This window comes from Aspergillus alliaceus, assembly GCF_009176365.1.
Source record: "Aspergillus alliaceus strain CBS 536.65 unplaced genomic scaffold BDW43scaffold_62, whole genome shotgun sequence".
Classification (NCBI taxonomy): Eukaryota; Fungi; Ascomycota; class Eurotiomycetes; order Eurotiales; family Aspergillaceae; genus Aspergillus; species Aspergillus alliaceus.
The window spans coordinates 167,985-186,112 of NW_022474745.1; the positions used below are offsets into that span (position 1 = coordinate 167,985).

The window sequence follows — 18,128 nt, forward strand, 5'->3', positions numbered from 1 at the left end:
TGAGGGTCTTTAGGATCCCCTCTATTCTAAAAGGGGTGTTCCTTTCTATTCACTGCCTGCTTTGTTGTGTGTTTGTCCTTTATGGAGAACCCATACTAACAACGAAGAATCTCATGTACAGTGGAACTTTCCTAATGTCCCACCACATAGCCTAGTTGACTGCTATCTCACCTAAACACCTAGGGGTCTGTTAACAATGCATGGCCTAGAAGCTCAATTAGTACTTAAGGATAGGGAAGAAACCGTCTGCAGCCACCTACGTGATAACCGCCATGACTCTCTTGCGAAATTCCTCTTGGTCCTCATCTTCCATCCAATCCATGTTCTCGAAGCTCGCTGGGAACCATTTCTCTGCCTCGATGTAGGACAATCCCGGAGAATTTGTCGACATCATCCGGAAGATATCTTTCATGTTCTGGTATTGGTGGAGGTCGTTGCCATATTCATCGCCTAAATCGCAAAGCTCTACACAATCCAGAATTAATGCTGCAAGACCTGATGCTACCGCAGTCGCGAAGGAACTTCCCAATGTTATCTCCGAGTTGGCACCGGTATCGCCTGCCCCATTTTGCAGAGCTTTGGCTGTACTACTCCCTCCAGGGAATAGGAATTCATATCCATGTGAAAAGTCATCTGGCACTCCGCTTCGCCTTGCAGCTCCGATACGGAAGACGCCTGGAATCTTGCCTGGGAACGACATTTCAGGCTGATTCAACCCTTGATCGCTAACTGAAGCAAAGGTCAGAATTCCATTATCGTGAGCCTCTTCAACCACATCCCTTAGCTTTCGGGCCTCAACATCTCCAATCGTAGAAAGCGTCCAGCTCATCGAGATGACATCTACCGCATTCGCAGTAGCCCAAGAAATAGCCTAGGAAGTAATCCACGGTGGTTAGCGGCGTATCTATAAATTACGACTTGCTAGCTTGAATTGCAACTTACCTTGATTGCAGACTCAACAGTAGGCTCTCCGTTCACCCCCTGGTCCAACCGAGCGATGCAGAGGTTGACATTGGGGCATAATCGCCGGATAGTCTTTGCCATCAAGGTGCCATGGCCATTGGAGGAGAAGTAGTATGGTCGAGTAACAGTAAAATTGTCCTTCTGAGATGAGAAGAAGGACACTCCCGCAATGATACTGTCTTCAAAGTCTTCCTGAAGTTTATCGACTCCATCATCGATCACTGCTACCTTCGTTGGACGTCTAAATTCAGGTATGTTTCTGACAAAAGATACAAACTTATCCATGTTTTCTAGCCAAGTGCTCCTATCGGTCACTCCATTAGCTGCATAGGGATTTGCGGCAGCCCAAAAGTTACTCACGTTTCAGCTTTGTCCTTCCCTTGGATATGCGTCTGGCCGTTAAACCCTGGCAGCAGGCGGGTAACAACATTGATTGGAGGTCTACTGTTGACCCTATTCTCGTGTATTTTGTTGGAGAATTCTTTTAGATACAGCCTGGTACGTTTCGTACTTTCAAATCGTGGCTGTACGAGTAGATTGACGTCTGTTAACTAGAATGATTCAGAGTCAGTCTAGATGAACATCGCAAGGGTTCAGGTAAGTTTCTTGGTTACCTTTTCAAGTGAAATCAGTCCATCGGGTGCTGACCAGCTTTGGAGGACCGATCTGTTCCCAGTTGAATAGAGGGATACCTTTCGGGCATTTCCTGCCGCTTTGAGAATCACACTGATGCATAAATCCTTCCGTTGCCAGTCCCATTCTTCAATATCGAACTTCTCCAAGGACTCAATTACTTCATCACTATAGGGGTTGTTTCCGTCCTCATGAACACTGATGCTGATAATCTTTCGCACCCCTTTCTCCCATAAAAGGTTGAATATGTCTTCCACGTTGATCTTCTTCACAAGTTGCTGCTTTTGTCCAGTGCATATTGCTTCTCCATGCTGCTGTGAGTTGACAGTGACTTCGAAAGAAGGAATCCGCACATGTTTTAATATGCTTTCGTAGTTAGTTTCCCGGAGTAGGCTTTTGAAAGTGGCCTCTGATACTGCTTTCTTCTTGTTCTCAAGGTCAATGAGGTCTAGATAAATCTCTCGCTCTAGAGAATGTCAATGTCAACTCATCACCATCAGAAGGAATTGCCAACTCGCGTACTTTGAATTTTCCCGTACAGAAGAGATATAATCACTTCGTGCTCATTGAGACTCATTATCTTTTCTTTCAGCAAGGCGAGAATTTTATCGTCCACCAATTCCACTGGCTCTTCATCGAATTCCAGGGAAGAAATACTCTCGTCATCCGCGGTCTTGTTCAAGTCGGCACCAAATGTCCGAATCCGATGCTGATAAGCAGACTGGTGCTTCGTATTCGTAAGGCTAATGACATATGGGCAGTATGTGAGCAGATTGTGGATCAGTCTAATGCGTTTCTCGTTCCACTGTTCCAAGTCTTCCGAGGATTTCCACTTTTCCACGCCGTACTCGCTCACGAGATGCAAAAGTGTATTCTTCTGGCTGTCTGTAGTTGCAAGGACGGCCGGGTTGAGCCTGGCGAATATAGGCCCGGAACAATCCTGGTCTATCATGGCAGAGACAACGTTCAGGAGTGCAGAGTTATCTTTTTCGATCATCCTTGCAGTTTGAGCGGGATACTCTTGGAGAAAGTATGCCACGTAACCCTTGGACCAGGACCTCGAGTTTGCCTCCACTAGCAAGGACTGTTTTTGAAACCGGTTACCAAGTCTCAGACACATGTCTGGGTAATTTTTCATTACCCAATGGAAGAGGGCGACAGAATGTGACCCCTTCCTTCCCATCATGATCAACAAGCTCAGGAAGTCCTGATTGTACACACCCAGCTTGGGCAGTGATTCTGCAATTTTGGACTCCTCAGCTAGCCAGTCCTCAAACGCTTTCACCGTTTTCTCGTGTTGTAGACTGTCCTGAGTATGGTCTGAGGGTCTGGAAAGACTAGACGTCTGCGATCCACGAGATCCTCCATTATTCTGCAAGAGTTAGACTATTAATGACCGCCTTTGATGCAACGTAGAACGTGTATTTCGTTCGGATGCTAAACTCACCTGCTTCCAGAGCGTCCTAAACTTCCTAATAGCCATCCTATGATGCTCTCCGATGGTATGCATTGGGAATATATCCTCGTCGTCTTCAACAGCATCTTGCGATGCTGAAGGGATTGGGCTTCTGTTATTCAGCATAGGTCTTTCCTTCTGCTGGCCAGAGATATTAGAAGCTCCAAAACACTCGAATATCAGCTATAATCCACGAATATGGCCAAGGATTTGGGGGTTGATCAAATACATGCTGAGTTTATTTGGGTCGATACACCTAACCCATCTATATATCTGTGGAAAGACCTACGCTCCGGACCATGCCTTAGGCTTGTAACTGAGCCATCAGCAGCCGTTAAACCTGCCATACTTACCACCAATAGGTAAATATGTTGTCGAAATCTGCAATAAAACTGTTTTGCTCAAACACCCAAGTCCCTTTATTCTTAGGTCTTGTTAGGACTTTGATGACCCAAGCGATCGTCTGTGATTTCTTAGATAGAAGAGTACAAGTAAAAACAAGAACCCTAAGAGGAAGAGGGGTACCGTATGGTTTAAAAGTCTCTCGCCCATGAGAAGGCCAAAGCATCCCTGCAGCTCTGGCTAAGCGCGCACATCCAGCCTCGCCCAGTTATCCATGACAATTGGTCCCAGCAATGCTTAAGATGCATAAATTTCTCCCATTTGCTCTATATTGCCGTGTAATTATATCTGTTCTAAAATTGGCCGAGTGTTTCCGGTACTATGGTATGCTCCGTAAGTGACTACGCTCAGATAACAGGAGACCTTAGCAATCTCTCACAAGATTAACGCCCCTGTGGCTGTAGAAGGTTCTCCTTCACGGAATAGCAAGTACGCCTTATCTCTTCTCTAGAGAATATGTTAGTCGGATTTAGTTACCGTACTATTGTTCATCGGCGTGTATTCTACCTGTCCCACCTGGATAACGGGGTTTATGATGATACTATAATCATAACAGCGCTTAATGCCTTAAAAGACATCTAAGAGAGGCTCAATGTAGCTATTAATAGCCCAGGGATCCTCCAATTGCTACCCTAGCCGTTAATCACCAGCTTTCTACACACACAAGGATTTCAAGCATCTCTAGGTTTAGGGCTTGCACATAGCCGCCGGGGTTTCCAGTCCGATATCCAATATCCACCCAATCGCTGCCTCACTCCTCAGGCACCAAATAACCAGATACCCCACCAAAACACCATCACCAACTTTTTTCCTCCAACCCTCATTCACTCCCTCACTATCAATCAATCAATCAACCAACCAAACAACCCTCACACCCACCAACCAATCCATCCCCCACCGATACCGCCAGCAAAATGCCAACCGCACCGCAAGAACCCTACACCCCACCCCCCCTCCCACCCCCATTCACAACGACAACCCCACCCCCAACCCTCCTAACCCAAGGCGCCGAAGCCCACCTCTACAAAACAATCCACCTGACCCCTTCCACACCCGCCGCCCTGAAAATCCGCCCCTCAAAACCCTACCGCCACCCCATCCTCGACCGCCGATTGACCCGCCAGCGCGTCCTCCAGGAAGCCCGGTGTCTGGTGAAGCTCGTCCGGGAGGGCGTGAACGTTCCGGCAGTCTTGGCGCTGGATTGGGAGGGGAATGGGAATGGGGGCGCGTGGTTACTTATGGAGTGGATTGAGGGGTTGGTTGTGCGGGTTGTTTTTGAGCGGTGGGAGGCGTTTATGAAGGCTTATGGGGAGGAGTTGAGTGAGGAGAAGCTTGGGGCGGAGGAGGGAAGGGTGAGGGCGTTGATGAGGGAGATTGGCGGGGTTGTTGGGGGTTTGCATAAGGCGGGGGTCATTCATGGGGATTTGACGACCAGTAATTTGATTCTTAGGCCGAAGGGGGCTGTTGAGGTTGATGATGGGGAGAGTCCGTCGATGGAGGGAGAAGTTGTTTTGATTGATTTTGGGCTGGCGGGGCAGAGTTCTTCGGAGGAGGATCGCGCGGTGGATTTGTATGTTCTTGAGAGGGCTTTTGGGAGTACGCATCCTCGTGCGGAGAGGTTCTTTGAGGAGGTGCTTGTGGGGTATAAGGATAGTTATAAGGGGGCTGCAGTTACGTTGAAGAGGTTGCAGGATGTTAGGATGAGGGGGCGCAAGAGGAGTATGATTGGGTGAATTTGGGGTTTTTTCTTGCATCTTTTCGTTTATATTATGAGATTGGGTTCGGTTGGAGTTGAAGATTGTTCTATCGGGGAGAATATGTTTTCATTCATCGTCAGTGACAAACACCACGCTTTATCGTTGCAACGCAAGAGACAGGATATATCTCCAAGGGGAACCCGGGAGAAGAGCAGAAGAGGCAAGATATATAAAGGGCGGCTGAGAGGGGAATGTTTTGAAGGGGAGGGGCAGGATCAGGAGGACAGTTATTCCAGACGGGGTTTGACACAGCTTCCCATATCGGCAAGTGCGAAATAACCCTTGTTCTCAACGACTCCGCGATCCTTCACAACAGCCGTATACTTGACAACCCACTGTGGCTCGATATCGCCCTGAATACCGTCCTCCGCGCCCGGAGTGGAAGCAAGGATTCCCGCTCCCTTCTCGCCCGGGCCAAGCAGCTCCCGTATGGTGCCTATGGGCAAGATGTCCATGCAGTCGTTGTGGGTCAGGAGTTGGATATTCTCCTGTTTCGCATATAGAATCAACGATTTCGGCACGACACAACAGTCCTTGAGGTTAATCTGGTCGACCGAGGGTTTAACCTTCGTATGAGGCAGGAATCTAGCGAGCCTCTCACTGCCAAACTCCGCCACACCTAGCTGGGAGATCATGCCCTTCTCCTGCAAGTCCTCCAGTACCCTCCATGTGCGAATCATACTGTCAAAATCATCCGGCTCTTCACTCCCAGTATCCGATTCTACCTCCTCCTCGCTATCATCTTCCGCGTCAAACAAAATCCCGGGGAAAGAAACAATCAGAAGATCAATAGAATCCACATGTAGCTCCTTCAATACCAAATCAATGGCCTCCCTTGTATGCGCACAACGTCTCGACGCCGGAATCCCAGGCAAGTAGAACAGTTTCACTGTAATATCATACTGCGCCCTCTCCTCCGCCAGTCCATGCTGCGCGAAATCAATCGCCGGAATGTAGAGCCCGTCCTCAGTCTCCCGTGTCCAAGCCCGATACCGCGGGGTCGTTGTCGTCTCGGCCGAAGACAATTGTTGCGCCGTCAGGAAATTGGACCGCAGTGAGTTGATCAGCTCGACGTTAGATTTTTCGGTGGACGGCTGCCGGATCACAGAGTGACCTCCGGACGTCATGAGATTCCTGGAGGGTATTGTGTTAGTAGACTCGGGGTTTGTTGCGCCGCGGGGTTGCTTCTTTTCGCGGAGGGGCAATTCCTCTTTCCGGCGACCTTGGGGTCGTGAGTATGTATGGCCACTTACGAGGTGGAGAGGATGAGCTTCATGGTCGCCCGTTGAATGAGAGACGACCTATGATCGGGAAAGAAAAATATTGTCCTGTGGGAATCTAGGGTTTGAGAGGAAGGGAACTGTCGCGAGGGAAACTTTCGGATTGCCTTGCATTTTGTAATTGCTAAGCAGCCCCGCGGGGCCTTCCGTTTACGGCAATCTATCACAACTTGGACGTACCCTAATCTCCGCTATAATTTCAAAAAGATATTTGATAAAGAACACCACACCAAGATAGTATATATGAAACCATCGACCTATCTCTGCCTATATACTTACCCTTCCAACACACACTCCCCCTATCTAATCAAAATCCAACGTAGGATCCCAATCCGTCGGCGAATACTCCCCCGTAAAAAGCCTCTTCATATCCTCCTCGTCCAACTCGAAATCAAACACCTCCGCATTCTCCCTAATGCGACTCGGCGTCGCGGACTTGGGTAAGGGAACAAGGCCCTAAATCGAATGAGTCTCACCCTCAGTCACACAACCTATATCAAAACTCACCCTTTGCAACCCCCACCGAATCATAATCTGCGCAGGCGACTTCCCATACTTCGTCCCCAGCTCGGACAACAACCTCTCTTTCATCCGACTCCCATGCGCAAGAGGCGAATAAGCCTCGACAACCACATTCCGCGCCTGAAGCCACTCAACAATATCCTCCCTCGCACACCACGGATGAATCTCATACTGCCCAACATCAATCGTGCCCCCACCCCCTTGCCGAATATACTCCTCCAACTCCTCCAAATGATGAATCCCATAATTTGACACCCCGATCGACTTCGTCTTCCCCGCTTTCTGCGCCTCCACGAGCGCACGCCATGAACCCAGCCGGTCCTCTTTCCCGCCGTATGGCGCATGGATCAAGATCCTTGTAGTCATCACCTGATTAGCATACACGTGCCCCCACATTCCAGCTCCAGGCCCATAGCACGTAGACATAGACTCACAAATCAAAATACCCCACATCCGCCTCGCGGAGACTATTCTCCACGGCGCGTTTAGTCCTCTCGTAGCCCATGGACCCGGGCGGGATCTTGGTGGTGAAGAAGACCTTCTCGCGATCTAGGCCCGAAGCGGCGATTGCGCGGCCGCAGGCCTTTTCGTTGCGGTACATGACTGCAGAGTCGACCTTTTTTTTTGGTTAGAATCGTGGTATCCTATATGAGAATGAGAATGGGGGGGGTTGGGGATACGGTATGTATGTACGTACATGGCGATAGCCGGATTCGAAGGCTTCGAGGGCGGCTCTTTGGGTTTGGGAGGAGGGGCTGGTGGTTCATTGTTAGCCTTTTTGAAGGAGTTTTCCGAGAGGGGGGAGACTAGAGGACGGACATTAGATAGACCTGGTGGTGGGGGTTAGAATTATTTGTAGCTATAGATGGATGAATGTATGGTACTTACGCCGTAGCCGAGGATGGGGATCTCGTGGCCGGAGTTGAGGCGGTAGGTTGACTGGAGGGTTTGGGGAGGCATTTTGATTATTGGAATAGAGAAGGGAGTATAGGAAGAGTTGGAAGTGCCGAACAAGAAGTGAAATGAGAACGTTTTAAAGGTATGAGATCATAGCTATGGTGGGGCCTTTGCTTCTCGATAGAACCCAATCCGGTAGTGGATTCGCATCTACGATGTAAAGCACAATCAAGATATACATATCATCGTTTGATTCATATGGTAACAAATAGTACAAGGATAGGATTTACCATCCATCACTACCACCTCTGTATCGCTAATGCGCAAACCGGGAAATGATCATGAACAGCCAAGCAAAAAGAAAAAAAAAAGAAGAAAAAGACAGATGCACACTTATCCAACGCCGTGTGATGCACTTTTGTAAAGTATCAAACAGCCAAACCTATGAGGACTTTTTTGCCTTTTTCTTTCGCAGTGGAGTACAATCAAGCCCGGGCCCTCCTCCTCGCCCTAACCTTGGCTTCTAGAGGTGCTTCGTGGATTTCATTCCATGCGTCTTCGAAAGTCGTCTTCTTGGCGCCGATCTGGCCTTCGAAGAAATTCATCCGACGGACCACTTCCATGGCTCCGGTACCAAGAGACACCGTCTTACCCATTATGATACACTCCGAAACACCTTCAACAAGATCAGCACGACCCGCTCCACCCGCATCAAAGAGATGATCGGCGGTCTTCTCGAAGGAGGCCAGCTGAAGGACGGAATCACGCATCTTAGCGAGACCGAATCGCGTGATACCCAAAACTTCACCCTTGTAAGTCATGACATCAGCAAGAAGCTGCATGTGTCGAGGATCGATGTCCATGTCCTTCATCACCTCACTAATTTCTCGAACGATTGTCGTCCGGGCAGCTTCAATACCAAGGACATCGCGCATCTCCATCACGTTGTTGGTAGACGTGTGGAGGCCGTCAACACCGATAGTGTTCATGCATGCCCTGAGACCATAACCTTCCACGAGCAGAGTATTGGTAGTCGACGTCTCATCCGTCCGAATGATTGCACGGTAGGCTTGAGGGTGGCCAAGTACCTGTATGTCGGGAAGGAGGCGCTTGAGATGCTTCAACCGCAGGAAAGGATCGGCACTCGTTGCAGCAATTTCCGTCTTTGAGAGGCCGAGCTTACTAGCAGGATCAACATCCATATGAATATGGATATGAGACCGCTGGTAGCGGAACTTCAGGTCGTCAGACTTAAAGCGTCTGTGGTTCTTGATAGCTGTAACAATATCCTGGATCTTCAGCTCGAGGGCCAAGTCTTGAATGGTCTTCCAGTTGATCTTGACAGTGATGTAAGCCTCTTTGCCAGTCCAGGTCTCTCGGACATAGTGGATAATATCCCTGAGATACGTCTGCTCAATACGTCCCTTCACAATCCGAGCCGCAATAACGTTGTCTTTAGTAACAAGTTCGCAAGACACGACCGGCGTACTAATTTCCTTGGAGGCGTTGATAATTTCTTTAATACGGGGTACACCCTGAGTAATACTCATACCAGCGACACCAGCAAAATGGAAGGTTTTCAGGGTCATCTGAGTACCTGGTTCACCAATGGATTGCGCACCAACTGCACCCACCGCATGGCCGGGCTCGACCTGGGCCTTCTTATACTTCATCAAGCATGCAGTGATGAAGGTCCTCAGGGTCTTCTCGGTCAGCTTGCCGGTATGGTTCAAGCCCTGCTTACTTCTCTCGTCCGAGGGGTCGATGTCACCGCCTCGAGAGATCAGCTTATCTGCCTTGGTAGAAACGTATTGCTGGATAGACTCGAGGAAGTCGCGAGCACTTTCAAACTGATCAACACCATGATTGGACCGGTCCATGTAGCCAAGCTCAGTATCGAGCAGGTCTTTCCGGACCAGTTTGGCACGCTCCTTAGAAAGCATCTCCTCACAGACTTCCATTATCTCAGCGGGCTGCAAACTGCGCTCGTCATTTTCATAGGTGATCGATTCGGAGTGAATAAACGTCCGGTCGAAGTGAACGGGCTTAGCCTTACCCTCCATGTCCACGGGGTCCAGCTTGTCATCACCGTACTGGAACTGGACAATATGACCGGAAGAGTTCCGCACAGTGTCATCGTACCGTGAAGAGAGATCTTCCAAGGACTTCATCAAACGACGAGACATGTAACCAGTTTCGGCGGTCTTGACAGCCGTATCGACCAGACCTTCACGACCGGACATGGCGTGGAAAATGAACTCGGTCGGTTCCAGGCCGGAGAAGAAGCTGTTGCGTACGAAACCCTTCGAGGGAGGTTGGCGAGCATTCTTCGGGAAATGAGGCAATGTTCGATCTTGGAAGCCGTCTTGCACACGCTGGCCGCCGATAATTTGTTGACCGACAAGGGCAACCATTTGGGACACGTTGATACTGGAACCCTTGGATCCAGATGTGGCCATGATCAGTGGAGAGTTGTATTTGCTAAGCTGGGCGATACATTCGTCACCAGCCTGCTGTCGGACCTTACTCAGAATACCTGAAAGCTGGTTTTCCATAGTCTGCAGTTCATCACATCCAGGGAACTTCTCCAGGGTGCCCGCCTTAAACTTGGCAATAACCTCGTCACACTGTGCGTATGCTGTTTCTACCAAGTCATGCTTAGAGCGTAGTAGCTTCTCACTAGGGTAGACGTCTGTGATACCGATAGAGAAACCCATGTTCGTGAACCAACGAGCGGATAATCTCGACAAGCGGTTCATGCCCTCGGCCGCTGCAGCAGGACCGAAATCTCTCAGCATAATATAAAAGACATTGTCCTTCTTTCCTGAACCAATTGTGGATTTATCCATCACCCCACACATGACCTCCGAATTACGAATAACCAGCCATCCATCTTTCGGATCCAAATCTTTGGGACGGCCATCCTTGGGCGCCTTATATTCTCTGCACGCGGCGTCCAAATTGACCATTACAGGATCGTCCTTGTTGGGGCGCATGAGAATGTTAAAAACCTGCTTTCCTGTCCAAAGCATCTGTGGCTTAAGCACAGCAGGTGGAGGCAGATCAAAACGAGTTTCCGAGCCAAGCATGTAGAGGCAGATCTGCGTGAACGAGCGACGATCAAAGAAATTGTCCTTGCTACTCAAAATGTAGGCAGCACTAATGAAATCTTGGATAGCAGAAATGATGGGTTCACCGTTTTTGGGCGTTGCCAAGTTGTTCTTCACGCCCATCAACTCCATAGCTTCCGCTCTCGCCTCTTCAGTCTGAGGTACGTGCAAGTTCATCTCGTCTCCGTCGAAATCGGCATTGTATGGGTTACAAACACACTCGTTCAGCCGGAATGTTCTGTGAGGTCGGACCTTGGCAAAGTGAGAAAGAATACTGAGTTTGTGAAGAGAGGGCTGACGATTGAAGAGCACAATGTCGCCATCCTCGATATGTCTTTCAACAACGTCTCCCTCTTGCAGCTGGTCGGCAATCATGTTGAGACTACCGTACTTCAGGAAGGTCTTGAAGGTTGAACCTCTCTTGACGAGGTAGTTTGCTCCCGGCCACTTCTTAGTTCCGTTTCGAACCCTCTGCTGTAGCTTCTCCTTGTTATACCGCGTAACCACCTCAGGATACGTCATGTTCTTTGCCACGAGCTCGGGAACAGCGACCTCGTCAACCCGCAAGTTTGGGTCAGGTGAAATGACAGTTCGGCCAGAGAAATCAACACGTTTTCCAGACAAATTACCACGGAATCTACCCTGCTTTCCTTTCAGTCGTTGCACAAAACCACGAATAGGCTTTCCTAAGTCCGCCTTGTTTAGACCAGGGACGTCACTGTTGATGTAGACCGCAATCTGAAGCTGCATGTAGTCCCAGCATTCCATGATGGTCTGGACAGGCGCACCCTTGAGTAGTGCGTTCTTAAGGTTAATGTTACTCTGGACAATATCGCCCAACTTAGCAGTCAAGTCATCCTCGGTCGAGGAAGCATCCTGGCCTACAGAAGGACGGATACACACGGGAGGTGCAGGGATATACTGCCAGAGAAACATTTCAGGTCTGGCTTCCTTCGGATTCAATCCCAATAGTTCGCAGTCGGTATCGGAGATTCTCTTAAAGAGGTTCAAAACACGCAGAGCATTCATATCATCCTGTGCTTTCTTGTAGTGCTTTTCAACTTCCGCATTATGGCTTCTAGCTTCTTCGAACGATCGGTCGAAAACAATTTTGCTCGGGGGAGGAATCTTCTTAACAGAGGTGGAGGCATTGAAGGCACGAAATTTATCGTGGGTAATTTTGAGCGCGCTCGTTCCAGCCTTCTTGACTACACCGTTGACAGTACCGCACTTATCACAATGCCGAGTTTTACGGCACCGCTCGTTGATACGCTTCGCTATTTGCAACCTTCTCAAATTATCCAAGCCCGGGCGTCGCATTTCACGGAGGAAAGCACGTCGTTCGCCCTCGGGGAGCAATATGTGTGAGCATTCTTTGCAAATCTCCTGCAAGATGGTAATGACGCGCTTGAAGTACCCTACATGGAATGCTGGTAGGATGAGTTTCACATGGCCGAAATGGCCGTTACAAACTTGAAGGGCACCGCCACACGTCTGACACGATGCAGATTTGCTGGACACACCCATACGCGAGTCGAGGGGGCCATGGGCGACGACCGACCTATCCCGGTCAAGATCGAAGAACTTGCGGTCGGAAACTTCAACCACGCCTTGGCTGACAATATCATCGTTGGATCTATGAGTTAACGCGCGAACATGTTAGCCAGTGCTCAACAGCCCACAGGATGCCCAATCGGGGTTCCGTACAAAACACCGAATTTCAATTCCTTAATGACTTTGGGGACACGGTCAATGACCTGGGCCTTGCCCAGGTCGACCTGCACACCTTCCGGAGGCTGCATCAAGGATGTCAAGAGCTGAACATGGCAGGGCGGCAATCGCTCAAAGAACTGTCTCGTGAAGCGCTTTAATCAGCGCACAACCGCAAAGGGACCTTGTCAAGATGATATTAGGACAGGGTACCCCGAAAACCACTGTAAAGAGCCGTCGAGCAAGGCAAAATGTCTGGTGAGACAGGAAAAAAGAAACTGCAAGACATCACAGCGGCGGGGTTGGCGACGAACTTTTCTGCGGCCAAATTGGTAGCTTCCGCGGCCCCTCCGCCGCGCTGTCCAATCAACCATTGACATACATCGCTTACCTAAACATTGAATGCTCGACTGTTCCAAAAGGGTAATCATATTAAATCGGGGAGGCATCTGGGATATCCCATCATATACATACACAAACCCAAAGGGTATAATACATTCAATCTAATATACATGTCTATTTAGACAAGAAATTCTGGAAGGCCTTCTGTTCAATGACCACGTTGCCCACAGCCCTGAGCCTCTTCCGGCCTTCTTTCTGCTTCTCAAGCAACTTTCTCCGTCGACTTACATCGCTTGCATGGAGCTTAGCTAGCACATCTTTGCGATACGGCTTGACAGTCTCTCTTGCAATAACCTTGCGTCCGACAGCCGCTTGAATGACGACCTCGAAGAGTTGTCGGTCGACATGCTCCTTGAACTTCGTCACCCACCTCCTTCCGAGTCGTTCGATTTGGCTATAATGAACGACCCGCGCGACAGCATCCACAGGAGCCTTATTGACCAACAGCTGCAATTTCACGATATTGCTCGGCTGCCAAGCAGACTCCTCGTAGTCCAATGACGCATACCCTTTGGTAGATCCTTTGAGCTTTCCGAAGAAATCATCAACCAGTTGTGCTAGAGGCAGCTCATACTTGAGGATGACTTGAGTAGATGTAAAGTACTCGAGGCTTTTCTGTTCGCCTCGGTTCGCCTCGCACAATTCGATCACCTTTCCAAGGTACTCATCGGGGAAGGTTATGGTGGCCAGAACATAAGGCTCGTGGATCTCTGCCACTTTAGATCGCAGGTCGTCCTCCTCCGGGAAGCGAGCCGGGCTGGTGATAATCTCTTCGCGTCCATCTTTCCAGATGATCCTTACCGGTACGGAAGGGGGCGTTATGATGATGCTAGCACCGTGCTCCTGACGCAAACGATCTTCGAAAACTGAACAGTGGAGAGTCCCGAGGAATCCCAGTCTGAAACCTGCACCCAACGCTTCGGATGATTCCTTTTGCACTGTGATACTCCTATCATTCAGCATAAGCTGGTTAATGCTATCCTCCAGGTGCTCGAAATGGTCCGCGTCTACGGGGTAGGCGGCTACGAAAACCATCGACTTGGGCTCTTCGAAACCAGGAAGCGGCTCCACGGTTTTCTCACAACCCACTTTGGTGTAGGTATCGCCAATCTTTGCTTCCTTACTCCGTTTCATACCCGGGTTGAAGAAGATATACCCAACCTGGCCAGCTCGCAGGACGGTCTGCGAGGTCTCGGTCGGATACATGATGCCGACCTCACCCACGTAGTATTTGATGCCCGTTGCAAAAGACACGAGTTGGTCTCCTGCACGAACTTCGCCGTCGAAGATCCGAACCAAACAGATAACACCTTTGTAGGAATCGTACCATGAATCGACGAGTAACATCCGCAGGGGCTTCTGGGCATTTCCCACAGGCCTATTGGAAGGTCAGCACAACGGGACAACTATGGTTTGAAGGGGAGAAGCATACGCTGGGATCTTCTCAACTACAGTAGGAAGCAATTTCTCGACATTGAGACCCGTCTTAGCAGAAACCATGACCGCATTTTCCGTGTCCAGTTCGAACGAAGCTTTCATTTGTTGAAGAGCTCTCTCCGGTTCAGCCGACGGCAAATCTACTTTGTTGATCACAGGAATCAACTCCAATCCCTGGGCAAACGCAAGATAGAAGTTTGCCACGGTCTGTGCCTGAATGCCTTGGCTAGCGTCTACCAGAAGCAATGCTCCTCCGCAACTAGCATAACTGCGCGAAACCTCCGCACGGAAATCCACATGTCCCGGTGTATCGACAAGATGCAACAGATAGTCCTCTCCCTTATGGTTGTATATCATGGTACATGTTTGGGCCTTCACGGTGATACCTCGTTCCCGTTCGACATCGAGTTTGTCCAATACTTGCTTGTTTGATCCCGGCTGGATGGTGCCCGTGAGTTCGAGTAGTCGGTCGGAGAGGGTACTCTTGCCATGGTCAACGTGAGCGACGATACAGAAGTTGCGATATCGGTCAATCGGAATCTGTGCAATTCGATTTTCAAGATCAGAGGTGGGTTTGCTCGCGCCTGTTCGAGCTCGCGACGCCAGATAAGCGGAACTAGCGAAAGACCGTGTGTAGTTGTTGCAAAAGCCGGATGGCACCTTGGGAAGGCTTGCCGCCGGGCATTTCGGTCCTGCGTTCAGCCATCTGGCTAACTGCAAGCATCCTCGCATCGGGAGGTCTGCAAGAGCATGGGAATTATCTCTTATCGATTCAAATGTCTTGCGCGTTGTCACTGAGAATCAATTGCGGGTTCTGGTTTAGCGGGCAAAAAAAAAAGAGTGCGGCTCTGCGGAGAAAATGATTGGCAGATTGGCAGGCGGTCGATTTGGATTTATCGACTTTAATTGCTGCGGCGACTATCGGAGTAAACAAAGGCTCCCTCAAAGTCTCTTTTCCCTCCCCTCTCGAAACCACAATCAACCCACGAATTTATCCACTAGCGTCACATCAATTCACCATGTCAGCAACGAAGGACAAGTCTAAGGTGCACAAGCTGTCCCTGAAAGGTGAGAGACCCAAAATAGCAGTTCGTACAGTTCAAGAGCTCACCCCTACATAGGGTCATCCAAGCTTGTGGCAGAATTCGTAAGGTTCCCTCTCAAGTCACATCAATTCAGGAATACTAATCTGCCTAGTTTGAATACTCCATCAACTCAATTCTGTAAGCCTGCGTGTTCGGCCAGCGTCATAGGCTATTTCGACGAATGCTAATGTTGACCCCCAGTTTCCAGCGAGGTGTCTACCCCCCTGAAGATTTCACAACGTGAGTACTTCGATCACAGTCCGCTGTTAAGCTCTTTGTATTTAACTCGATTTAGTGTCAAGAAATATGGGCTCAACATGCTTAGTTAGTCGGGCCTCTGCTTTCTACTCGGCGCATCCGCTGACAGACTCAGTTACCTCGGATGATCAGGTCAAGGCCTACATCAAGAAGATCATGTCACAGTTAAATAAGTGGATGATGGGAGGCAAGATCTCCAAGCTTGTTGTAGTAATCACAGACAAGGAGACCGGGGAACACGTGGAAAGATGGCAATTCGATGTAAGAAGCTCACTCGTTTGTCAGGCGTATATATCAGAAACTAACGGGACATCTCAGGTGCAAATATTCGCGAAACACAGCAAGAGCCAGAAATCCCAGACATCCGGCGATAAGGAAAACACCGGCTCAGAGTATGCATCTTCGAGCCACAAGCAATATAAAGAGCAGCACAATACTAATTCTTTGTAGGAACGCGGACCCGCAAGCCCCTGTTGAGAAAACAGAGAAAGAAATTCAAGAGGAGATCCAGGCAATTTTCCGCCAGATTACCGCTTCAGTCACCTTCCTTCCTGTCCTAGACGGTGACTGCACATTTAACGTCCTAGTATACGCCGACGCCGACTCAGAGGTACCGGTCGAATGGGGTGACAGCGACGCCAAGGAGATCAAGAACGCGGAGAAAGTCCAGCTCAGGAGTTTCAGCACGAACAACCATCGTGTAGAAACATTGGTCAGCTATCGTCTTGCGGATTAGGCCACCGTACGATCGATTAAGGTGTTTTTTGGGAGGCGTTCAGGACGAGGACGACAGGCTCAGTTCAGCATATTTTCGGGGCTTCTCTTGTTTCATGTTTTTACAATCGGGAGCATATCAGTAATGACTAATGAATATGCATCACAAATCAATATTTCAAAACTAATCAGACGATATAAGTAGAATCCTACCATTCAGTTCCATACCTAATACCAGGGCAATTGCTCCATCTTAAGAAACCACTCATTCCCATCCCGTCCACCATCCCACCGAACCAACTCCTCAACTACCGGCTCCAAGCCCACATTAACAAAAAGACCCCTCTCCATCCCACGAACCCAGCCCCTCTTAGCCCTCTTCTCCGCCAATTCCGCTAAAACACCATATCGATCCCTCGTCCACAACCCAATCCCCCGCTTCTCTTCTCCCTCAATTAACGAAGCCTCCGGCGTCACATCTTCAGGAGGATTAATCCCAATAACACCCACTCTAGCCTTACCTTCAAGCTCCCGCCCAACAGCAGCCAACCCAACAGCCGGAAAATGATACTCCATGAACCGTCTCCGCTTAAACTCATGGGTCACAACCGTCACTCGGGACGGATAGGCGCCCGTATACTGTTTAAATCGCAGTAGAGAAAAGAGCACGTTTTGGTAAGAGTCCGTGGCGTGTGTTTCGGGTATGATCTGTGCAGGTGGGATGTGGTAGGAGAAGTATTGGTTTTCTCTGGCGAGATTCTATTGGTGTATGTAAGGTTAGGTACGGTTACTAAGGAGGATATGTGTCTTTTATAAGTACTTATTTTTCTGGAGTTGACTTACCAGATAGGATTCGCCCTCTGTTAAATCGGTGATGTTTCTTTTGGTAGCGCCTCTGCTGGGATGTTAGTGGTGTGCTGTTATTCGACTCAGGTATTATATGTATATATATATATATATCTCTCTTGAGTACCGATCTAGGACCTTGAAGTCAATTACGGTATGTACATACCCTGAGAATACAAGCAACGCAGACGGGTCATTCGACAAGGCTTCAAGTCCAGCCCTGATATGAGCTGTGAATGTAGGGGTTTCTCCCTTTTGGAAAGGTTCTATCAGCCTGGTATGTTCTGCGGTTAGAGATGCATGTATGTTTGTGTTTATATATATAACCGTGATTTATACGGCATAGATTACGACTGCGTGGACAAGATACTCATGCAGTAAAAGTTAGAGGGAAAAAACACTAAAGACTTACCATTCATCCTCGGAGATGCCGTGAGTTGGTCCACCCCGGTATATGGCGTGGCAGCAGACGATGATCAGATGGCTGCAAAGCGTTTTTTGGTTCGATGCTGTTAGAATTGACATGATTTTGCTATTTCGAGGAGGGACATCAAGGTAATGCATGGAGTGAAGCTTTCTTCACAGTACACTACTGAGGCTGGGAAGCTTGGGAAAGTGATCACCAAAAATGTTACAGTATGAGTGTTTCAAAGAGA

The 18,128-nt window shown here is 49.1% G+C and overlaps 7 protein-coding genes across 7 annotated transcripts; 2 read left to right on the forward strand and 5 right to left on the reverse strand.

The window, feature by feature from the left end:
* Positions 1-171: 171 nt before the first annotated feature.
* Positions 172-3,178, reverse strand: BDW43DRAFT_315737 (uncharacterized protein; the record flags this gene model as incomplete). The annotated part of the gene is made up of 7 exons (XM_032048136.1): positions 172-205; positions 261-871; positions 943-1,267; positions 1,324-1,514; positions 1,578-2,062; positions 2,119-2,968; positions 3,044-3,178. The coding sequence occupies 7 exons, from the start codon at positions 3,176-3,178 to the stop codon at positions 172-174; spliced, it is 2,631 nt and encodes an 876-aa protein (XP_031895506.1).
* A 769-nt stretch (positions 3,179-3,947) lies between these two features.
* bud32 (serine/threonine protein kinase BUD32) lies at positions 3,948-5,312 on the forward strand. The gene has a single exon (XM_032039283.1). It carries the CDS (start codon positions 4,369-4,371, stop codon positions 5,185-5,187), a length of 819 nt encoding a protein of 272 aa, XP_031895507.1. The 5' UTR covers positions 3,948-4,368; the 3' UTR covers positions 5,188-5,312.
* A 126-nt stretch (positions 5,313-5,438) lies between these two features.
* On the reverse strand, positions 5,439-7,973 carry BDW43DRAFT_303754 (putative gamma-cysteine synthetase regulatory subunit; the record flags this gene model as incomplete). Its single annotated transcript, XM_032045470.1, has 5 exons — positions 5,439-6,345; positions 6,465-6,481; positions 6,999-7,368; positions 7,448-7,629; positions 7,902-7,973. The coding sequence occupies 5 exons, from the start codon at positions 7,971-7,973 to the stop codon at positions 5,439-5,441; spliced, it is 1,548 nt and encodes a 515-aa protein (XP_031895508.1).
* A 173-nt stretch (positions 7,974-8,146) lies between these two features.
* On the reverse strand, positions 8,147-13,024 carry BDW43DRAFT_212660 (DNA-directed RNA polymerase III core subunit RPO31). Its single transcript, XM_032039284.1, has 2 exons — positions 12,728-13,024; positions 8,147-12,656 (listed from the first exon to the last, which is right to left on the reverse strand). The coding sequence occupies exons 1-2, from the start codon at positions 12,820-12,822 to the stop codon at positions 8,396-8,398; spliced, it is 4,356 nt and encodes a 1,451-aa protein (XP_031895509.1). The 5' UTR covers positions 12,823-13,024; the 3' UTR covers positions 8,147-8,395.
* A 222-nt stretch (positions 13,025-13,246) lies between these two features.
* Positions 13,247-15,301, reverse strand: BDW43DRAFT_315742 (GTPase GUF1; the record flags this gene model as incomplete). Its single annotated transcript, XM_032048137.1, has 2 exons — positions 13,247-14,510; positions 14,565-15,301. The coding sequence occupies 2 exons, from the start codon at positions 15,299-15,301 to the stop codon at positions 13,247-13,249; spliced, it is 2,001 nt and encodes a 666-aa protein (XP_031895510.1).
* Positions 15,302-15,588: 287 nt separating this feature from the next.
* Positions 15,589-16,648, forward strand: BDW43DRAFT_315743 (spindle checkpoint protein MAD2; the record flags this gene model as incomplete). The annotated part of the gene is made up of 8 exons (XM_032048138.1): positions 15,589-15,637; positions 15,691-15,716; positions 15,767-15,792; positions 15,856-15,894; positions 15,950-15,978; positions 16,028-16,173; positions 16,231-16,304; positions 16,363-16,648. 8 exons carry the CDS (start codon positions 15,589-15,591, stop codon positions 16,646-16,648), a joined length of 675 nt encoding a protein of 224 aa, XP_031895511.1.
* A 71-nt stretch (positions 16,649-16,719) lies between these two features.
* BDW43DRAFT_212675 (DUF218 domain protein) lies at positions 16,720-18,117 on the reverse strand. The gene is made up of 5 exons (XM_032039285.1): positions 17,885-18,117; positions 17,639-17,746; positions 17,470-17,521; positions 16,840-17,385; positions 16,720-16,775 (listed from the first exon to the last, which is right to left on the reverse strand). Exons 1-4 carry the CDS (start codon positions 18,034-18,036, stop codon positions 16,855-16,857), a joined length of 843 nt encoding a protein of 280 aa, XP_031895512.1. The 5' UTR covers positions 18,037-18,117; the 3' UTR covers positions 16,720-16,775; positions 16,840-16,854.
* Positions 18,118-18,128: the final 11 nt, after the last annotated feature.

Coding starts and splice junctions, on each gene's coding strand:
- bud32 (XM_032039283.1), top strand. CDS start 4,369: ATGCCAACCGCACCGCAAGAACCCTACACCCCACCCCCCCTCCCACCC.
- BDW43DRAFT_212660 (XM_032039284.1), bottom strand. CDS start 12,822: ATGCAGCCTCCGGAAGGTGTGCAGGTCGACCTGGGCAAGGCCCAGGTC. Junction 12,657..12,727: donor GAATTGAAATTCGGTGTTTT/GTACGGAACCCC, acceptor GTTAACTCATAG/ATCCAACGATGATATTGTCA.
- BDW43DRAFT_212675 (XM_032039285.1), bottom strand. CDS start 18,036: ATGCATTACCTTGATGTCCCTCCTCGAAATAGCAAAATCATGTCAATT. Junction 17,522..17,638: donor GCGTTGCTTGTATTCTCAGG/GTATGTACATAC, acceptor ACATCCCAGCAG/AGGCGCTACCAAAAGAAACA. Junction 17,386..17,469: donor CAGAGGGCGAATCCTATCTG/GTAAGTCAACTC, acceptor ATACACCAATAG/AATCTCGCCAGAGAAAACCA.